This window comes from Ceratosolen solmsi, unplaced genomic scaffold, assembly GCF_000503995.2.
Source record: "Ceratosolen solmsi marchali unplaced genomic scaffold, CerSol_1.0 scaffold25, whole genome shotgun sequence".
In the NCBI taxonomy this organism is placed as follows: Eukaryota; Metazoa; Arthropoda; class Insecta; order Hymenoptera; family Agaonidae; genus Ceratosolen; species Ceratosolen solmsi.
The window spans coordinates 547,467-567,383 of NW_011948444.1; the positions used below are offsets into that span (position 1 = coordinate 547,467).

General features: G+C 34.6%; 1 protein-coding gene across 2 annotated transcripts in view; it reads right to left on the reverse strand.

Moving 5' to 3' along the window:
- Window positions 1–19,807, reverse strand: part of CAH1 (carbonic anhydrase 1) — a 57,514-nt gene extending 37,707 nt beyond the window's left edge. For both annotated transcript variants that reach the window (XM_011504315.1, XM_011504314.1), the window contains exon 1: window positions 19,283–19,807. In XM_011504315.1, coding sequence (XP_011502617.1) covers window positions 19,283–19,322 — 40 coding nt within the window. In that variant the 5' untranslated portion in view covers window positions 19,323–19,807. The remainder of the gene's footprint in view (window positions 1–19,282) is intronic.
- Between the last annotated feature and the right edge of the window lie 110 nt (window positions 19,808–19,917).

Genomic DNA, 19,917 nt, shown 5'->3' on the forward strand with positions numbered 1-19,917 from the left:
CTCTTAGGTTCGAAGATCGGCTGGCCTCGATCATGAATCCAAAGTCCCTCTCAAAGATCTTGACACCATTGATCTTGCGTGGAGGTGTGCGCTCGACCTTGGAGAGCCGATTCGCTAATCTGGTAACTGCGACGAAATTTAATTCGACGCCTCCGTTGAATTTCATTCGCCTTACTTTCGCTTGGCTCGCCATTATAAACTCGCCACTTTCACTCGCGCATTTGGCTTTTTGTGGAGGTTTCGTTGCTTCTCGAAGGCGCATCGAGACGAGAAAAATGTACAAGTCATTTGTTTTCTTTTTTTCGTATCTTTTGTTTTCATTTTTCCTTTTCGACAAGGTGCGGTGAAGTCCACCGATCACCTCGAAAATGGGATCGATGCATGCTGATTCCTTATGTGGAGAACATTTATTATAATGATATCGTCGGTTCGTTCAACTCTCCATGTAGCCAGCCAAGTTTATGAAAGTGCGAGCGCTTCGTCTCTCCTCTCCAAATGAACGACATGAAAGGAAATTCCAGAAAACTCGATTACAGCCAGATGAGCAAAAACAAAGTGAAATCAACGCCTTTTCGTTCGTTTCGGTATAAAATAAATTATTATTGCGCTGTATTGGTAATTTTCCTTGCCCCAAGTAACGTCGGCAATTATTTTCTTCGAATGCATTATCCTCGCAAAAGTGATTACTTGCAGAAGCGCGATTGTTTTTCAAGATCTCATGATATTTTCTTTATAGAAATACACGAAGAATAAAGCATAAAGTCATGGATTTATTAAATATCCCGCTTCTCCGAAGAAAAACGGATAATTTTTCTTAAATAATATTTGCATAACCACGCATAAATAGAAGAATAATGATTTCTATTTTTTTATTTATTTTTTTTATCTTTTTATAAGTCAATTGAAAGTAGGCTCTAATAATAATGTACCTGATTATATATTTTCCATAAACAGCAATTATGCAACACAATTTCATTGACAGTTTGATAGAAAAAAATAATTTTTCATCGTTCGTGAACATACACATTGACAATGGATAAATAAGTTTTTTGAGAAGAGAGAAAGAGAAAGAGCAAAAGAGAGAGAGAGAGAGAGAGAGAGAAATGGAGAAAAAAGCTCAATTGTCCATGAACCATTTTGCTTAATATCACCTACTGCTCCTTCCCTTTATCTTTTCATATGCGCATAATCATTACAAAGTTAATCTTATGTTTGCTGATCGTGATACTGTCCGACCATGAACTTTGTCGCGACGCGTTTGGCTCACATTTATATGTAAAAATTCAAAAGTATTCTTTCATCCGGGGGGAAAAATTAGTGACTCGGAATAAAATTAATTGACCGGAGCAAGTCTCGAAAATCGCAACAAGTAGATTTTATAACAAATAAAATTATATAACTTTATCATGCATGAAATCTATCTTTATTTTTTGTATTAATTAACATGTTTTTCGTAGGTAATTTCGGCAATTTTACAATAAACGCTTTGATATTTGTCAAATGCTCGACGCACCTACTTCTACCAACAGATTTCGAATGAGAGAGAGAGAGAGAGAGAGAGAGAGAGAGAATGTCGCGTATGAGGCAGATAATGATTGTATCAACGTCGTGCTAAGTTTTCTCTGCTTAACAGAGACAAACGCTATTCGTAAATTAACGATGCGGATGTACTGGAAACAATAAATGACTTTGAAGCTTAATTATACTTCTCTTATACAATTGAATTATGATAGTGAAAATGAAAAATGTGCTATTTTTAAGCTTATTTTTCCATTGCTTTGCGTACGTGTACACTCAGGAATGTATTTTGCATTTTTCTATTAAATAATTGATGCTGGAAATTTGGTATTCACAGACGGAAAAGACATATGGGTTAAAAAATTCGTATTAGCACATATGATGTAGCGAGTTAATTATACGGAGCGCTTTCGAATCTAAAACTATTTTTATTTAAATAAAAAAAAAATATATATATATATATGTATATATAATAAATATTATATTTATCTTAAACATCTAACATTCGATCCTCAATTTTACTGTATTTGCAAACAATAGTACAAGAAGATATTTTAAATTCTATCTATTTGAGATATATATATATATATATATATATATATATATGAAGAATACATGAAGAAATTGTTGCTTAACGAGAATGATTTTCGTTCCGTTGTTACTACTGTCTCTGCAATGCACAAGAATCCTATTAATTTAAGAAAGACTTAAATGTATTAAAAAATAGGTTTATTGATCGCTTGCGTAACATAATTTACTGGGATTGAACGAAGATATAAAACTTCTCGTACACATTGAACTATTAAAAATAAAATACCTCTCATTAATATATTTAATAGCTATTGCAAGATTGAAAACGAACGGTTTATAGATGTTTTCCTCCTGTTTTGTTTGTATTACAACTGAAGTGCTTAAAAGCCATCGTTCTATTATTTTAAATCTATTATTAATATTAAAAGGCGTCGCTAAACTTAATTAATTAAGAATTTATGTGCGCGCGTAAATAGACAAATGCATGAGAGTGAAGGCGCTTGTATGTGTGGCGCTTTTATACTTGACAATTTTTCATTTTCATAAAGTGTTTCGACATTCTTGACTTCTCCGTAACAATTTTTATTGCCAATATAATTTCCTTAAATACCGCTACATTTTTTAATATGACAACTATAATATTTCGTACGGAGTAATTAATTTATTACTCTTTTTATAGGTTTTCCGATATAGAGAATATTGTTTTTCATAATAGTTATGATTAGCTGAAAAATAAAGGTACGACGAATTAAAGGTATGGAAGAACATGTTTCTTTCGCTTACAGATAATAATCCATTAAGTTACTCCAGTATTTTGAAAATATTTAAAGTTAAAATTAATTCGAATGAAATTTGCATTAAAATTTGTTTTATGAAAATTACATACGGTAGCAGAAGTTTGTTTTACGACTTTGAAAGTTGACTGATTGTTTGATCGCTACCAACTTCTTACACTTTTATTTAAGTAATATGGGTCAGTGTTCCAGTTTTTTTTTCATTTTTTGCTCTCAACAAGTATGCAATGCTTTATAAACTTTTATATACACAATATTAAATAATGAGATACATTTTATGAGATAATACTGCAAGCATGGCACCACATTTTAGAAAAATAGAGTTACTTATATGTAATTTAATCAGTTATACAGTAAGTAAAAGTAATTTTTCGTTTAACATTGTATCCTACTTATTTAATTTTCTTCTAATTGATGATTAGCACGCAATATTTGAATTTTCACAGCGACACGATTGTAATTATCATTAAGTAAGAGTGATACGCGATAGTGATAGAAATAATACTAAGCCGAAATTAATATCATATATGTTTATTGAAAATTATTTTAATTATCCCAGGGTGGCAAAGCTTATATTGATTTCAAAAGTAATAGATTATTTTAAGAATCCAACAGATAAGATTTTATAATAACTGCGGTTAAAATGGCCACACAAATCGAACTGTACCTTTTTTTTATATTAATGAATGATATGATATATCAACTATTTAAATAATTATGCATTATGGGCATAAAGTAGGTAAGTGAATAAGTAAATAATAATACGGTTAACGATTCTTCCACAAAACAATACACATCTTATTAATTAAAGTAATTAAAAATGATATAATAAATGTGAATTTAATTATCGTAGGGAACAAAATATACACAATGATTATCTAAATAATAAATGTAGACTTTACTGATAGAAATCTATACCGAAGCCAAAAATTTATTTAATCATTTATGACGAAAATTATCGGAAGGTGTACACAAAAATACTTTCATTTTATTCTCTCGTTATAATAATAAATTATTAATTCTGAATTTATATCTGAAAATTATTTGTAAAAGTGAAGAAAGATAGAATTTCTTCTACCTTTCTAATGCTTGTCATTTGTTTGAGTATCAATGCATTAGTATAGTGAGAAAGTGAAAACAAGGTGAACGAATGGATAAATTATATGAATTCAGTTAATATTGTTTGCACATGTTAAAAGGGAAGTTAATATAAACTTACAATTACCCAGTAATGAGTTAATTTTATATAAATTTTTCAATTTCCAGCGGCAACCGTTTTAACAATATACACGAACGAAAATTCACTATATTGATTTAATTGTGTCGTATATTATTGCTTTAAACTTTCTCTTCATTTAATAAAAATAATAACAATAGTAATAATAATAATAATAGTTACTGATATTGCTGATGAGCGTTAAATAAATATTCTGCCAGCACGCAACAGGCATAAGATGCATTCATTACTGTATTAAGGAATAGCACATTTTCTTCTATACTCGATAAAAAATTAATATCGAATACATATTACTATTCTATAATAATTCTATTAATACATTTTCATTACCGAATACTTGACTATCTTACTATCTGAAACTTCATTTCAGATCAGTATGACAATATTTTCACATATTAATAAATTATTCCATAGTAATTTAAAATATAATTTTAATATATCAAAAGACAAATTTATAAAAAAAAAATTAGTTTTCGTTTTTACTCGAATAATTAAACTTCATTGATACAGTTTTACCTAAACGATATATTATTTTTCTATTTCAAAACGTTGGACGTCTCATTTCTACATTCATAAGTTTTATAGAAAATATCACAATGACAAATGTTTTCTATCCTATTCAATTTAATTATTTCGTTAGTAAATTTTAATTCCATTGTGATTTATTAACATATTACATTATATTTATAAATTAAAACATAATATAAACATCAGTCGGTTATAGTGTTTAACTCTTTTTATAATACCACATATTAAAACAATTCTATTACATTATTTGATTATACGATGCCCCATATTCTTTATAATGATTAAATATCACATCACCTTGAAATAAATAAATTATCTTAATTAATGTACTTAGTGTTAATTATTTTAAATGTTACACAAACTAATGACTTTACGTAATAATAATAATTTAATTATCAATGCTTTGAATAATTAAATATTTTATGTTGAATAAGCAAGCACGCAGATATTTTTGTATTTAAAAAACCGAGGATTTAATATAAATAAAGTGAATAGATTATAAATTTTACTTATCGTTAATCGACATTCGCTAATTCTAAATGTAAATATATTATCATAATGTTGTCATTTGCACTGAATCATTACTACACGCATGCGCAACAAAATTTTTAACGCCAATTCAATCGAAATTTTATTCTATTGTTTTTATTCAATAATAACATATATATATGCATATATATATATATATATATATATATATATATATATATATATATGCAATTGCAATAAAATGTCTTATATTCGAATTACTAAATAGAAATTGGTTATCCTACCTTTAAATAGTTTTAAGGCAAATTATATTGTCATTAATTAATGGCTTTTGTCGTTTGTATTATTTGATTCAACATTTTAACTTGTATTTTCGCAAATTTTGTCTTTTGCCGTTAAAACGACCAAGCAAGGGAATTACCAGAAAGTTAATCATTTGCTTTTCCTATTACCAATATCTGGTAAATGACAAAAATAATTTTCGTGAAGCAATTTTATCACATGTTTTAATATTTTAGCCGCTAAATAATGTTAGTTAAAGTTGTACGATAAATTATAAAGTTTAATACTCAATGTTCACGGAACAATAACCGGTATTAGATTTTTATTTGTAAAGTATGTTAATCATCAGCTATCGGTTACATTGAAATAGTATTCATCTTAGTATGTACTGTTTGAAAGAATTTGAATTACGAAAGTGTTTGCTTCAAAAAGTTATTCGTTAAATTTGCCTAATACTTAATAATAGCTATTAAATTACATACGTTAGGTTAGTCTCCTTAATGCACTTTGCAATATCAATTCAATTATATATTACCATTGAAAAATAGACCTTTAATTCCAATGGCATTACAATGACTTGGAATCTCCGATTAAATATCTCATCGTCACAGGAATAGATACCACACTATTATTGGAAAATTCGTACGAGCGAATACAACTCGATGATTTTTTCTTTTTTCTGTTTGCTCATTCACTCCAAGAAGCGAATTATTGATATCAGCGATAAAAAGTCGAATGAAAGTTAAAAGTTCTTTAAGAGGGCGTAAATGACGAATGCGGGTCGATAGTAACGACACCATCATTGTTTACGTGGAGACGCGAATCGTCGAATAAATCGTCGAACGCCTGTTGATATCTCGAGTAACGAACGTAGAAAATGTCGATACTTCATTCCATAAAGAACTCTTCTTATCCCAAGTAAGAAGATATTTTATTATCGATGACATTTAAAAAGTTCTTATTGAATTTCTATGACAGGCGAACGTGACATTTGAATGAGCTGTTCGTCGCTTTTGATTACGAGGCTTATCGGTGCCCAAGAACGACCATGATCTCGGTATTATTTAACCAATCGATTTCATTGCTCTGGCAATTGAATTTTTTATTCTACATAATAAGCCAATTGTATAGAGGTGAGCCGGAAACACGCTGCTCTGTAATTACCTTGCGTTTTAAAGAACGACAGATTGAGACAGTGACGCAGCTAAACGGTGCTAGACGAAGCTAAGATTTCGCGGTTTCCGGCGTGTCGCCAACACCTGCCTCTCTTCTCTCTCTCTTCTCTCTCTCTCTCTCTCTCTCTCTCTCTCTCTCTCACTCAACATATCAATACATAAACAAATAGTTGGCATTTTCCAATTTTAACGAATACTCCGTAAGGCAGCTTAAGCCACTTCCGACTGGATTACTATCGATTTCGAGCTTTTACCCTCCTCCCGTTCAATACTGGCCGCGCCATTCGTTCCGAGTCTCCGTGTTTGTTCCTACAAGAGTATATTGAGAATGACAAATGTTCCGCGATAATCGAGATGTACATTGGCGAGTAACTTATCGATTCGTTTTCCACGTACTACGTGTAATCTTTATTTTTCGCTATACGCTTTCGAGATTGTCATTTGCAATTAAATTAGGCTGGAATAGGGAAATTTACGGGACAAACCGAGCCGCCATTGTGAATGCTACTTGATCGCTAATCATTAATCGTCCAGTATAAATGATAAAAATTAATTTACTTACGTGAAAAATTAATTCCGCAAAGCGACCGAGCGCTGCAGATCTTTCTTAATTTTAAGTGTAAAATCGAGTATTATACTCGGCTTTGTATCTTCTCATTCGAACGAAGATTTAAACAACTTTTTATCCGCTTATTTTAAAGTATAATACGTAATGTGCTCGAGTGCATAAATGGAAAAATTAATTGGAATACAATTATCATTGCAAGCGAACTGTATCGAACGATAATTATAAGCGTCTTTAGAAAAGTGTTAGACTGGGACAGCGCATTAATGGAGTTAATCCATGCGGTTACCGAGGTATTTACAAATTAGAGAGGACGAATGCTCGCCGTTTCTGCAAGCATTATATCTCTGAAACGCGCTGCATCGCGATTTTTTTTTTTTATGAAGCTACTAACCAATGAATACTAATGCATGCCATTGATTATAATTCATCTTATCTCATGCATGACATACTCACGAGACTTGGTATACCTGCGCAACAAGCCGATACTCGTTTAGGGAACATTACAGGTTGAGTGACTCTTATCGCTATGTGTATTGTCGAGCACGTGGTACATTTTACTGGATGGAACGCCAATTACTATTACTACTACTACTACTACTACTACTACTAAGACCGAGCCAGGTTCAAAACGCGATATCTCGTGCCAGCACACTTTCAATTTTCTTTACTCAGATGCGTAAGCATTTTTAGAAAAGGAATTTTCATCCTTCTTTTTTTCTCTTTCTTTTTAATTTTATCAACATAAGATAAAAAGTAATCGTACTCGCTATTACTATATTCGCCGTTATTATTAATCTTGTTGTTTGTTTGGTGTTGATGTTGCTGCTGCTGCTCTCGTTGTAATGTTATTATTCGATAAGAATCACAAACTTACATTAAATATTCGGAGCAAACTTATCGAGATAATGCTTGTACGATACATTTATTTATTCCTGTTGACGTTTTATCGAACGTAAATATTTAAATAAAAAAATGATGTCTTCCATAAAATTTTCCAATTCATTCTTAAAAGGAATAATTCACCTCCCACCACTATTCCATAGATTTTTAATTTATTTATTTCGATTAATGAAAGGAGATAATGGCAGTGATGTATGAGAAGGGGAGGGGGACAGGCATTATGAATACATGGGAATTCATCTTGTTGATTTTTAAAAAGAACAAATACGTTCCGTCGTAAATTGTATAATTCAAAGTGTGAAGATAAAAATACTTGTCAGAGCTTTAAAATATATTAACAATGAATAAAAGCATTTTTATAGACACTGTCATTCCGGAAGATAATACGAAGTCTTAATTTTTTTACATATAAACGCCTAAACAATATAAATCAAACAAAGTATTAAGCGTATATTAAATAAAATAAAGATGTATTTTGAGAATTAAATTCAAAATTTAATGAATAAAAGTGACTATATATCTTTTAACATCCAACCATTATAATTTTTTTAAACGGCTTGTAAGAAATCAGGCTCGCTTGGCTCTCTCTCTCTCTCTCTCTCTCTCTATCTCTATCGCGTACTCGGCAAGCAATTATAGAGACGAGTGTTCGACACACCCAAAGTCTATATTATAATAAAGTGCGATGTCGATAACACGGAAAGTCTCACGAGCAAATATTTCTCAACGCATCTCTTTGAAATATCGTTGGCCTGCTCGTACGACGCGTACATATTTGACGAATGTACACACATTAGACGCGTACGGAGAACAATTGGTGTACATTGACGTAGACGATAAGATAATGTCACGTGGCTCACCTACAATTACGCGCGTATACATATTTATTATATAGACTATGATGATGACGACGATAATATTATGAATTGAACGTCACACGCATTAACATCATTTCTCATCAATATTTTACGCTTGGCAATTCTTATTCGTATTTGCCCACGAGTCGGTCTCGAGCTTTCGCACCTTTTCCCACGAATAACACTGATTCGCAAAGCGCTTCCTCCACACGAGTTCATTCAAATCCACGGCAGCTCTCGCTCGGCTTCAACCAATCAATATTGCGAATAGAACATTATTTTGCCAGGACAACGCCAGTGTTCCCACGTAACTTTACACTACGCTGTGCGTCGAGCAATAAAGCTCCTATTCACTCCCCCCCCCCCCCCCCAATTCGAAGCCTTTGGTAATTGATATTACTAAAGGGGAAGAAGGAGTTCGAGAGAGAGAACGAGAGCGCTCGGGAGTGGAAAGAGACGGAGAAGGAAAAAAGAGATTCGCGTTTATTTATCGACGAGCTAAAGAAACCAGGGCCACGCCTCAAACACATTAAATTGCGTACACGCGGCTGCGATGGTAGAGTCGATGGATGGACAGGGGGCGGGAGAGGGGGCGGGGCGGGTTATCGTAATTTCGAATTTAGCCGTACGAAAAAGGAGCATTCGAGGAGGGAAACATTCCAAGACTCGAGCCACGCTGTTATGCGCTCTTGGGACCAAATAACTTACGGCGCAATTCTGTCGATTGGCGAAAAGTATTCCTTCCTCTTTTCGATCACTCAAGCGGTATTTTAAGCTCCGAATGTAAATAAAAGCACGAAGACCGCGTCGTGCCTGGCGATAATCGATCCTATCTATAGAGCACGCGCGACCTATTTGCTCAATAAACAACCACTGGCTTCGCGGCGAAGCTTTAAAGATCGACGTTTAAGGAGTCGAGAAATCAAACAATCCGAGCAAAGGCAAAGAAACAAAGGGACGCTACTTTAATGCGTTTAAATAAGGAAAATTAGAGTGCGCTCCGCTGTAATCACTCGGCTATGATTGCCTTCAGGCTTACAAGAACTTTACCAATGATTATTATTACCGAATGCACTTCATTGCTTATTTCGTAAGACCCGTGCAGTTGGCGTATTTATAATTTGCCAGCTGAAATTTAAGGCTTGCGTTAATTAAATATTTTTGAGAAGCGAGCTTAACAATAATGTGTTTCGGTGCGAGTGGCATTGCTTGGAAATTAGTGTAAAATTATAAAGCGATATGATATGATTCATACGGTTCAAGAACACGCAAATAAAATAAGAGAAGAAGAAAATATTTGCCGGCAGGCCGATATGTAAGAATTAAGATATGGGATTAGAGGCAGCGAAAACGTGCTTGAGAAAATATCCCCTTTTGATACGCGCAATCTCATAAATCCATCATTATTTATTTTTGTAATTAAATCTCTAACATTCGAGTGATAAATGCATATTTCGCTTTTAAAACATTTACTCTTAAAAACCTTTGGTTAAAAATATAAATAATTTACACTTTTTGTTTTACTGCATTCCATTACTCTTTCATTCCTAACCCATTTATTCTATTTAACCTTTTTTCCATTGTATACAATTAATTTCGTATTGATATGCGACAAGCCTCCTCCTCATAATGATATTTTTTTCAATTAATCCAATGTTGTTTTAAAGAATTTTCTACTTATGATTGAGAAAAAAAAATCGTTGCAGCACCAGTCCTATATTCTTCTAGTTGGCGCTTTCTCGTGGATATTTTATAATCGAGCTAATTATTAGACTAGGAATAGCATGTATCGTTGATTATACAGAGCTTTAACTTTGTTGCGAGTGTGGTAGTATGAGTTTTAATACAAGGCATATTAATACGATGCGATTGCGCTAAATAAGCATATTATGTAATTTAAAATAAACTCGTGGACAGATGTAGCGGAGTCATTAATTAGTCATTCCTAGACTTCGTATAATTCTGATAGCGAATACGTATTACGTTAATATGATTAGACAAAGAGCACTACTTTCCCCGGCCATCTGGCAAGTGTTTTACTGTGTTTGGAGAAGCCATGCTGCTACGCTTTTGCTTTGAAGGTGACATTTGTCCATACTAACAAGTACATAGCACAAAGTATACCCTCGCCGGTAATTTGTTTAAGAGTACTACAATTCGACATTCCGACGATTATTCTGAATCAAACTAATAACAACAGCAACAACAACCACAACGGCAATACTAATAATCGTAATAAAAAGAAAAGAAAGACTGCAATTTCTAAATCAATTGAGCGCGATTGAAGTAACCATTACTATTAATGGCCAAACCAATGCTTATTTACCTGCTTATGTGTATTCTCTTGTGACAGTATGAATAAATACACTAATGAAAAATTTCATTATATTGTATTAGTGTTATTGGATCGAAAATACCGCGACGATGACAATGACTTTATGGCAAATGTGAAAGCCAGTTGGTATATACATGCATGCACTATTAAAAGAAGTGGCCGATGATTTTTTAATACAACTATGTAAAGCTTAGTACTATCTATAGTTTTTGAATAAATTGAAACCCTTTATGCAGAATTGTGGAATTTTATTTAATATTTAATTTAATATTTTGCCTTTACCTACTTTTACATTACCATAACATAAAGAATAATATTTAACAAATATGTAATACTTATAATGGGCATCGATAATCAACGATTTTCAATTAATTTATCATTCATAGCATGCAATTATAATAAATTCACTGCGGATTTCTAATCATTAAGAGATTTTTTTCTCGATAGTTTTATACAATTATTGATTAATTTGACGTGCCTACCCCATTACCGCTCATTAATTTTATTAGAAATTATTGATAATGATGCAGAAATGGTACTTTTTAAGGATATTGAAATCTTTATTATCTTTAATAAATACTACTACGCTCATCTATTACATTACGATACTCATAATTATCTATAATGTTATGTTATTTACTTATTCCTTGAAAGGAGTCGCGCGTCCTTTTACTGCGACCCTTGTCTTTTTTCACAGACTCTTGTAACCGAACCTTTCAGAATTTTCATTTCGTACGATAAAATGTCTAATAACGATACTACGCATCTTTGAGCATTGAAGAAAGATGGTTTGTACTTTTTTTTTTTGTTTTTGTCTTATAACTTGCTGCGCATATTACGAGGATATACTTAACGAAAGAGTGTTTCAATATTTATACGATGCCGAATGATTCATGAAACACTGATAAAGAGATATGACCGGTGTATTTTATTATTAAGGACAACATTTATTATTAATTTTATTTAATGAGAATAATGATGAAGTAATGTTAGATGAAAAATGATTTAGTTTGATCATTTGTTGAAGAATTAGCAATGCATCATTATCATTTTAAGTTAAAAACAATAGAACGACATAAGGAATAAAATCGCTTAGTACGAGTATCTTTTTATGTCTATGTGCAACTATATTTCTGCAAAATGTCCCAATTCGTGCATTAATATTAGTTTCATTTTCTGTAAAATTCACCAAATATGCGCACGCCCAAATGACACTAATGAAGTAGTAAATATGCAGCGTCACGGAGTAATCATAATATTTCATACTTTTTCATACTTGTAACATATTTTCAGACATACCAACTTACGCACCTTCAACAAATTGTCTTAAATTCTTCTAACCGTAACAATTATGAGTATATCACGTTTAATTAAAAAAAAAAAATAATAATAATAATAAATCTATTTGTAAATCATTGGCGGTCTTTAGAAAATGTACGTTTTAAAAGTCCAATGAGACGGAAGTTAAGCTTGCGATTTATCTCGAGCAGCTTTTAAAAATCGAGGCGTTTGACGATGCTTGAGGAAGGCCAAGTCGTGAATACACTCGAACGGAGTATCGATATTTTAAAGCTCGCGACAGCAAAGGCCAACAACGCTTGGTAACAAGCGGCGTAACAATTACGCGTTGGATACTTTATACGGCGCTCGATCGGCAGCTAAAACCGGTTTCGCTCGGTCGAAGATATGCCAAAAATAATCAAAAAAAAAAAAAAAAAAAGAAAAGAAAAAAAAACATTAAAAGATAAAAGGAAAGATTAAAAACGGTCGTATTGAACGGGTTCCTCTCAAAATGTTTCTTAAGAGTCAAAGAAACGAGACGAAAGGTTGACGACGCATCCATTTGCCTTTCATGAAAATTAAATAAAATCGCGGTCTCTTGGATATTTTATAAACACAAGACTTCCATATGTCGACACTTCTAAAAACTCCGTTTTCTCATGTAATATCGATTACTTTCACAGCATATGCGATTATAAGAAAATACCATAATGTAGAAAATTTCACTCAAGATATTTAATAAAAACTATGGAAAATGGACGGACCGAGACATTCTAATTGTTGAAGAATTTTAATTGATAGAGGGCATTAAAGTGATATGCTCATTATTTCAATTATCATTTCCCAATAATTTCTCGTTATTTCATGATAAATATTTTATATCTTTCTTAATAATTGGCACTATTAAACATTATAATATATTAGAATTAATATTGAGGATTTTTTCATTTCTCAAAGACCACTATGTCATTTCTTATGTAATAAGATTATTTGTTAACGTAAATTCTTCATTTTTTTTAATAACCAAGTTAAGTAGTAGCTATCGATGTAATTAAATCTCATTGCTATGGATTGAGAATTTGGGTTCCGTATAAAACCAACGACCAGGCAACTTAGTATTCTCATAATATAAGATTACAATGTCGAAATGAAAGAAAATACGCGGCTGATTACTAGACGTTCAACTACGACATTAAGTCCATACGAGTTCCCTTGTACCTCGGAAACATAATAATCAATCAGTCTCGTATAACAATAGTCTTGCCTGTATTTTTATTACGATACTACAAAACGAATAAAGATCCATTTAACGGATCATTGGCATTCGTCTTAATTTGATACGTCCTTCTTATTACGCTATTATAATAATAATAATAATAACAACAACAACAACAATAATAATCATCATCATCATGTATAGTAAATTAACGGCAAATAATAACATAAAATTGGATTGCCATCTACCGTTACTTACAAACAACTGTTCGAAATTCGTAATTAACGGTTCTAGTAAAGCTCCCCTTCCCCCCACCCGCATTTCCATTAAATTCCGAGGAATTCAGCACAGCTGCATTGATCAGTAGGTCAGAAATCAAAGTTTTTTTTTATTACGAATGCAACTCATGACATGCTGAACGAGAAACAGTTCATGTCGATCGTGTCAGTCTGAAGGACGAAATCGGATGAAAGCGGCAGTCGCGGTAGAGCGGGAGGGGGGCGGGGAAGAGCTAATCGATCGACTGGAAAGATCGATGAGCTCGGCGATGATACTCTGTGACTTTAACTAGGCGCCTATTTCCAATAGACCCAGTTTCACTCGATTTTTTCCGAGTTTCGTGCATCACTGTGCCAAAGCCCTACTGTGGCTCGGGTTCGGTTAAATTTCGCTAGCACCGTCTCGATATGTGCGAGTATGCTTCTGATTCGAGAGATATTATGGGCAAATTGAACTAGCGATCACAAATTGACCCCCCGAATTATTTACGAATGCCACGAGTTTTGACGATTTTCAACAATTACACGGCCCAAATCGGACTTACGGTGCAATGTTTGCCTTCCATCAAAAAGCTTCAGCTTCAACTTCAATTTTCATTTACTTTTCAAGTAAACAATTTATAGTGACTAGTGTTTATCGAGTCTATCGATTACACACACCATTGCAGATTGCAAGTAATAGAACATTCTATTTGTTTCTGTCAATAAAGTAACGAATCGTCTGCTATGGCAATCGCGTCTTTATCGTAAAAATTTAGCTTTAATTGTACTGTCGATAAGAAAAGATAATCCATATAATTGTGTGAATTTGTATGCATGAGTTTAAGAATTCAAATTAACAAGAAATAGTTAATACTCCGAGCTTAAAAAATGCTATTGCCGCTCTGAATTTGTTTATAGGCTTTTTGATATCAAATAAATTCACCGAAATCGATTACGCCCTTAATAAATTTTTTCTTCTTTTAACTTTTTTTTGCGTTGCCGTTCGTAATGACAAAAATAATTTATAATTGTAATTTAATCATTATTTTATTTTTCAAACAATGCAATCCTAAAGAACCGGCGTGTGAATTATGATAGAGTTTTATAATTATAAAAAATTAAAGGATTTTATGTTGTTAATTGTGATTGTGGGAGAAAAGGATTGTACATAGGCAGGTATCGACGGGGTTTGGTTGGAATGGAGAGGATTTGGCGTGAAAACTTTGAAGATTCCGTGTCTCCGTGGAGAGCAAAGTTACCCACCTCTCATACAATAATAGAACTTTTTCTCAAGTATTAATTAATTGAAATAAATAGACATATTTTAATTCTTTATATAATAATACTATTATAATTATACTATATAACGTATATAGCAATATAAGATTAGTAATGGTTGACCATTCAATTGCAGAGAATAATGAACTCGCGTTTAATACAATTGAAATAAAATTTAACTTCGCAATGTACATTAATAATAATAATAATTTATTATTTTAATACTATAGCACTTTATAATGAATTATTATTAAGCCAATTAGGCAGATGATACGATTACGTTGTACTAATGTTAAAGCGTCGTTTAAATATTCACTGGTTTGGCATATTTAATCAATCTACAAATTAATATCTTGTAAATTGTAGTCTATTTCGAGAATATATTTAGAATAGAAGCTGTCGAGGTCGAGAAAAAGTGACTTGCAACAATTAAGCAATTAAGTAATAAATTAGGGTTAAAAGATAATTTTGATTGATCTTTGTCGACGTAATTCCGTTTTTTTTTTGTTTTTTTTTTTTGTTAAATATTTTCAACGAATGGCAAAATACCCCTGTTGATACGAATAAAATTTATGAAATAGCTCTTACATATATTTTAAGATGCGTTAAAGGAATATCGATGATATGCGCGCGCTAACGTCACTTCAAATCCCATTGTAATTTTCACAATTATCGAATAGTATTACGAAATAGCTACATTTGCTAAAAATACAGCGATAATCGATGGATACGAGTAAGCGCCACGACCATGATTAGATATTTTAAATTAGCCATGATGCATTCTCAAAGCCAAAAAGCGACGGTGTACGACGTAAACAGTAACTCGATTTATCTATCTCCAGCCGATTATTATCTATCTCTCTTCTTACATTGAATAAATTTCGTTCATTTACATTAGACGTATTATTTTAGCTACGCGACTCAAGGTATCACATAAATTATCCTTTATATTTTCTTCCACGTCGACTAACGAGAAATTCAAATGAAAATAATAAAACAATTAATAAATCTATTAATAAAATAAACGGAATCATAATAATACTGAATAATAATAATATTATAATAATATCGGTAAAAAAAAAAAGGAAAAAGAAAAGTTTTTCATAAGTCAAAACGTGGCCGTAGAGAGCTGGCTCACAAGCTTACACATCGAGACAGCCCGAGCTTTCATTTATTCGGAGTGGTTAAATTAATAAAGCACCGAAGCTTGAATAACCAATGGAATAGCACAAAATCCATTTTTCTCGCTCGATCGAAATCCATTATTAAAGAGTACTATTCCGTCCATCGGCAACACACGATCGACCACTACAATTACCAACAATACAAAAACAATGAAAAGAAGAAGAAGAAGGAAACGTCGATAGCACGAAGGTGGCCTCGACATGGTGGTGGCGATGATAAAGGTAATCAATCGTTCGTGCGCTTAAGAATTCTGACCACAACCGTTCAACGATCACCTACCCAACTCCACAACAGCTTTTCCAGGTGGCTACCGTCGCTTTCGCCGTCGCTCCCGTTTAAAAGTTGACTCGCGGGGTGAGACAGAAGCCCCCCCCCCCTCCGTCGTAGAAGCAACGGACCCTGCGTAACCGATAATAAGTCTCGATGGATGCTCGTTGCTCCGAGTGGTGGGGATCAGCCTCGATGCTACCCCTCCTCTCTTCCGTCTACTTTGTGCTCGATTGAGGATCATAGCTCCCGTCAGGAATCGCAGCCTTCGGGAATGGCGAGCGATCGAAAAAAAAGTCCCATCTGTACTAAATTTTATCGCGGCCAATGTGCGCCGAGACACGAGTAATGACGCGATTAGTCCCACCGTACCCGACTCTGACACCGTCACATACAAATACTCCTCAGGCTTGTCTTACCAAATTGGCCATCAACGGTATCATCATCATCATTATTATTACTTTCGTCATCGTCATCGTCGTCGTCGTCGTTATTATTATCATTGTTATTGTTATTGTTGTTGTTGATGTTATCATTATTAATCAGAGGAGACGAAAATGGTGCTCGACTCTTGTCTCGAAATGTTTATTTTACGCGCGAGAGACAAGACACACTTTGATCGCGCGAACGATTTGCCGATTATTAAAGTTTTATCTTGGATATGTATGATGCGCTGTAAGAGCTTCGGGAATTAAGTTGTCTATAAGGCAATAATTGGAGTATCAGGACGAGATTGCTCGACGGGTGAATTATTATTGAAAGTTCTGGCTCCGCGGATCATTTCTAGATCTCGCGAGTAGACTCCGTTGATGGATTATCGTTATAGAGTGAGAAGGATCGATCGATGCTACGTGCTCTTTGGCCCATCAAGAAAAGTTAACTTTTCTTTATAAACATTTGGTTTTATCATAAAGCAGTTGCTTTATTGACCAAGCGCATTACTTTTGGGCACTAAACATAAACATGGAATTACAAAAGTAAAGACGCGAGCCAATTTGTATTGTTGCGGCTGTGAGTGTCATGGCGGGGCATACGATATTATGATATAAAGAGAGTGACATTATTTAAAAGAGTGAATTGTTTCGTGTTGCCGGGCTCTCGTCGACCATATCCGCCGCATTGAAATAACGATTTTGTCGATTCGAGGTAAATTGGATCTTACTATTTCCAACAAATTATTTGTCGGCTAGAGTGATGCGTGGCGTCATGACAGCGTCGAGACAGCGAGTCGAGCCACTATCGGGCAAAAGTATTTTTATTCTCTTTAAGATGATGAGTTCTCTCCCTTTCACCTTCGCTCAATCATCCATCCGAAGTATTCGAAATATTCGACGGAAAAATTATGACGGGGCTAGATTGAAAATATGACATTAATTATGGAGTGTACGAGAGGATGGATCACGAAATGGCATTTTCCCTTACGCGTTACGGTTTTACGAAGATAAATCAAAGGAAAAGCTATAAAGATTGATCTCTACTAATAGCGCGGACAGTCTTAACATCAATTTTCTAATAAAAGCATCGATTGCCATTGTTTCACCGAGCGGTCGTTTCACGCACATCTAGACACATTTTCAAAAGGCTGAAATTTGACTGAATTGAAAATTTTTTTCTCTTGCTAGACCACTTTCACGGCAACGAGGCGCATTGCACATTAAGCTTATGGGCGCTATAAACCACGAATGATTGTAAATTAGAGGTAGATGGTGGAAGCGCGTAATAAAAGATCGTTAAAGTTGATGGAGAGGGAGAATTGGTGGGGTGAGGGGAATAACGAAAGAAAGACATACATTCTTTACGCTCTAAAGTGTACGCTATGTTGTCGTGACGGGTATGTAAGCAAATAACGATTAGATGCCTTCGACGATTACGCGATAATGTGTCAAGTTGGGTTTGGGAAAGTCACGCGACATTCAACCATTAAAAAACTCCATTGACTCATGATGAACATATCTTCTTCATAAATCAAACAATTTTGCAAACCGAGGAGAAAATGTGCTTCGCGATAACCTCTATAAGAGCCGTGATTGATTAATAAATAATCTCGTTGCTTAGTGACACAACTGGACGCAAGACTTTATTTTGGTGACTATTTTTGTTCGATGGGAGAAAAAAAAATAGAAATGTGTCGTCTATTGAATGAGTGAATAGATAGATGGTGATCTCGAGTTTAAATTATTAACAATGTTATGCGGGAAGGGTAGGCAAGATAGATGTTCGCACGACGCGCGACACTTGGTCGAGCTTTCTAAACTCGCGCCTCAATAATAGATTAATGGCAGTGGCTGGGGCAGGGGGAGAGAAAGCAAAGCCAGCGCGAGCGTTTGTGGATTGTGAGCCGCTCTGTTGAGTACGTAGGCGTAAACAACGCTGGAAGCGAGTTCGAGTCGCGCGAGCTTGGCTGACCTAGAAAATGTCACATAGAGCTCGACACAGCGCGCGCCGTTTGCTAAACGCCAACAAACCAAATTTCCTCTCTCTTTCTCCTCTGCCCGCCAGCGCAAAACCACCGGTCGGTCGACAGCGAGTCGGTGTCATCTCGTAGCCGCCGTGGTTGGTATGACCAGGCGAGACTACTTACCGTTTCGACTGGAGTAGTCCCATTCCCAAAAGCCGGCCATCGCGGGGGAGGCTTATCGGAAATTGAGGTCCGAGAAGTTGAGATCCGAGTAGAGCTTGCTCCCGCTCGTTTTGCCCACCTCCGCTACACTTTGCCGGGGATCCAGACGGCTATGCTCCCGTGCGTTACTCGTCCGGACCTGGTAGATCGGATGGAAACGAACGGCGACGCGCTCCAGACAGGAAGGACCTGACGGCGGCGACTGCGGCGACGGCTTAATCACACTGGGAGAGGAGAGGGGAGGTACGCGCGATCCGATACTCACTGGGACTAGGGCGGGTAAGTACTCGCTGATCGAGTAGATCCTGGAAGACGGATGAAGGAGAAGCAGCACACCCCGAGAGCGATAACGATGCACCAATGAGTGATTAATTAACGTACGGCTGTTGAACAAAAGACGACGAGAGGAGGGGAGGAGGAGGGCACGCGCGAACGACCGTTACAACGAGCCGAATGTCAAATGCGTTATGAGACCGGCCGGTTGTTCCGCTGATATTTATAGTTAGGTGGAGCGTCGGTCACGTGACGCCGCTTGTGCCGGGCTCCATCGCGCATGCGCACGTAAATATTTACACGCCCGCTATCTCGCTTCTGGT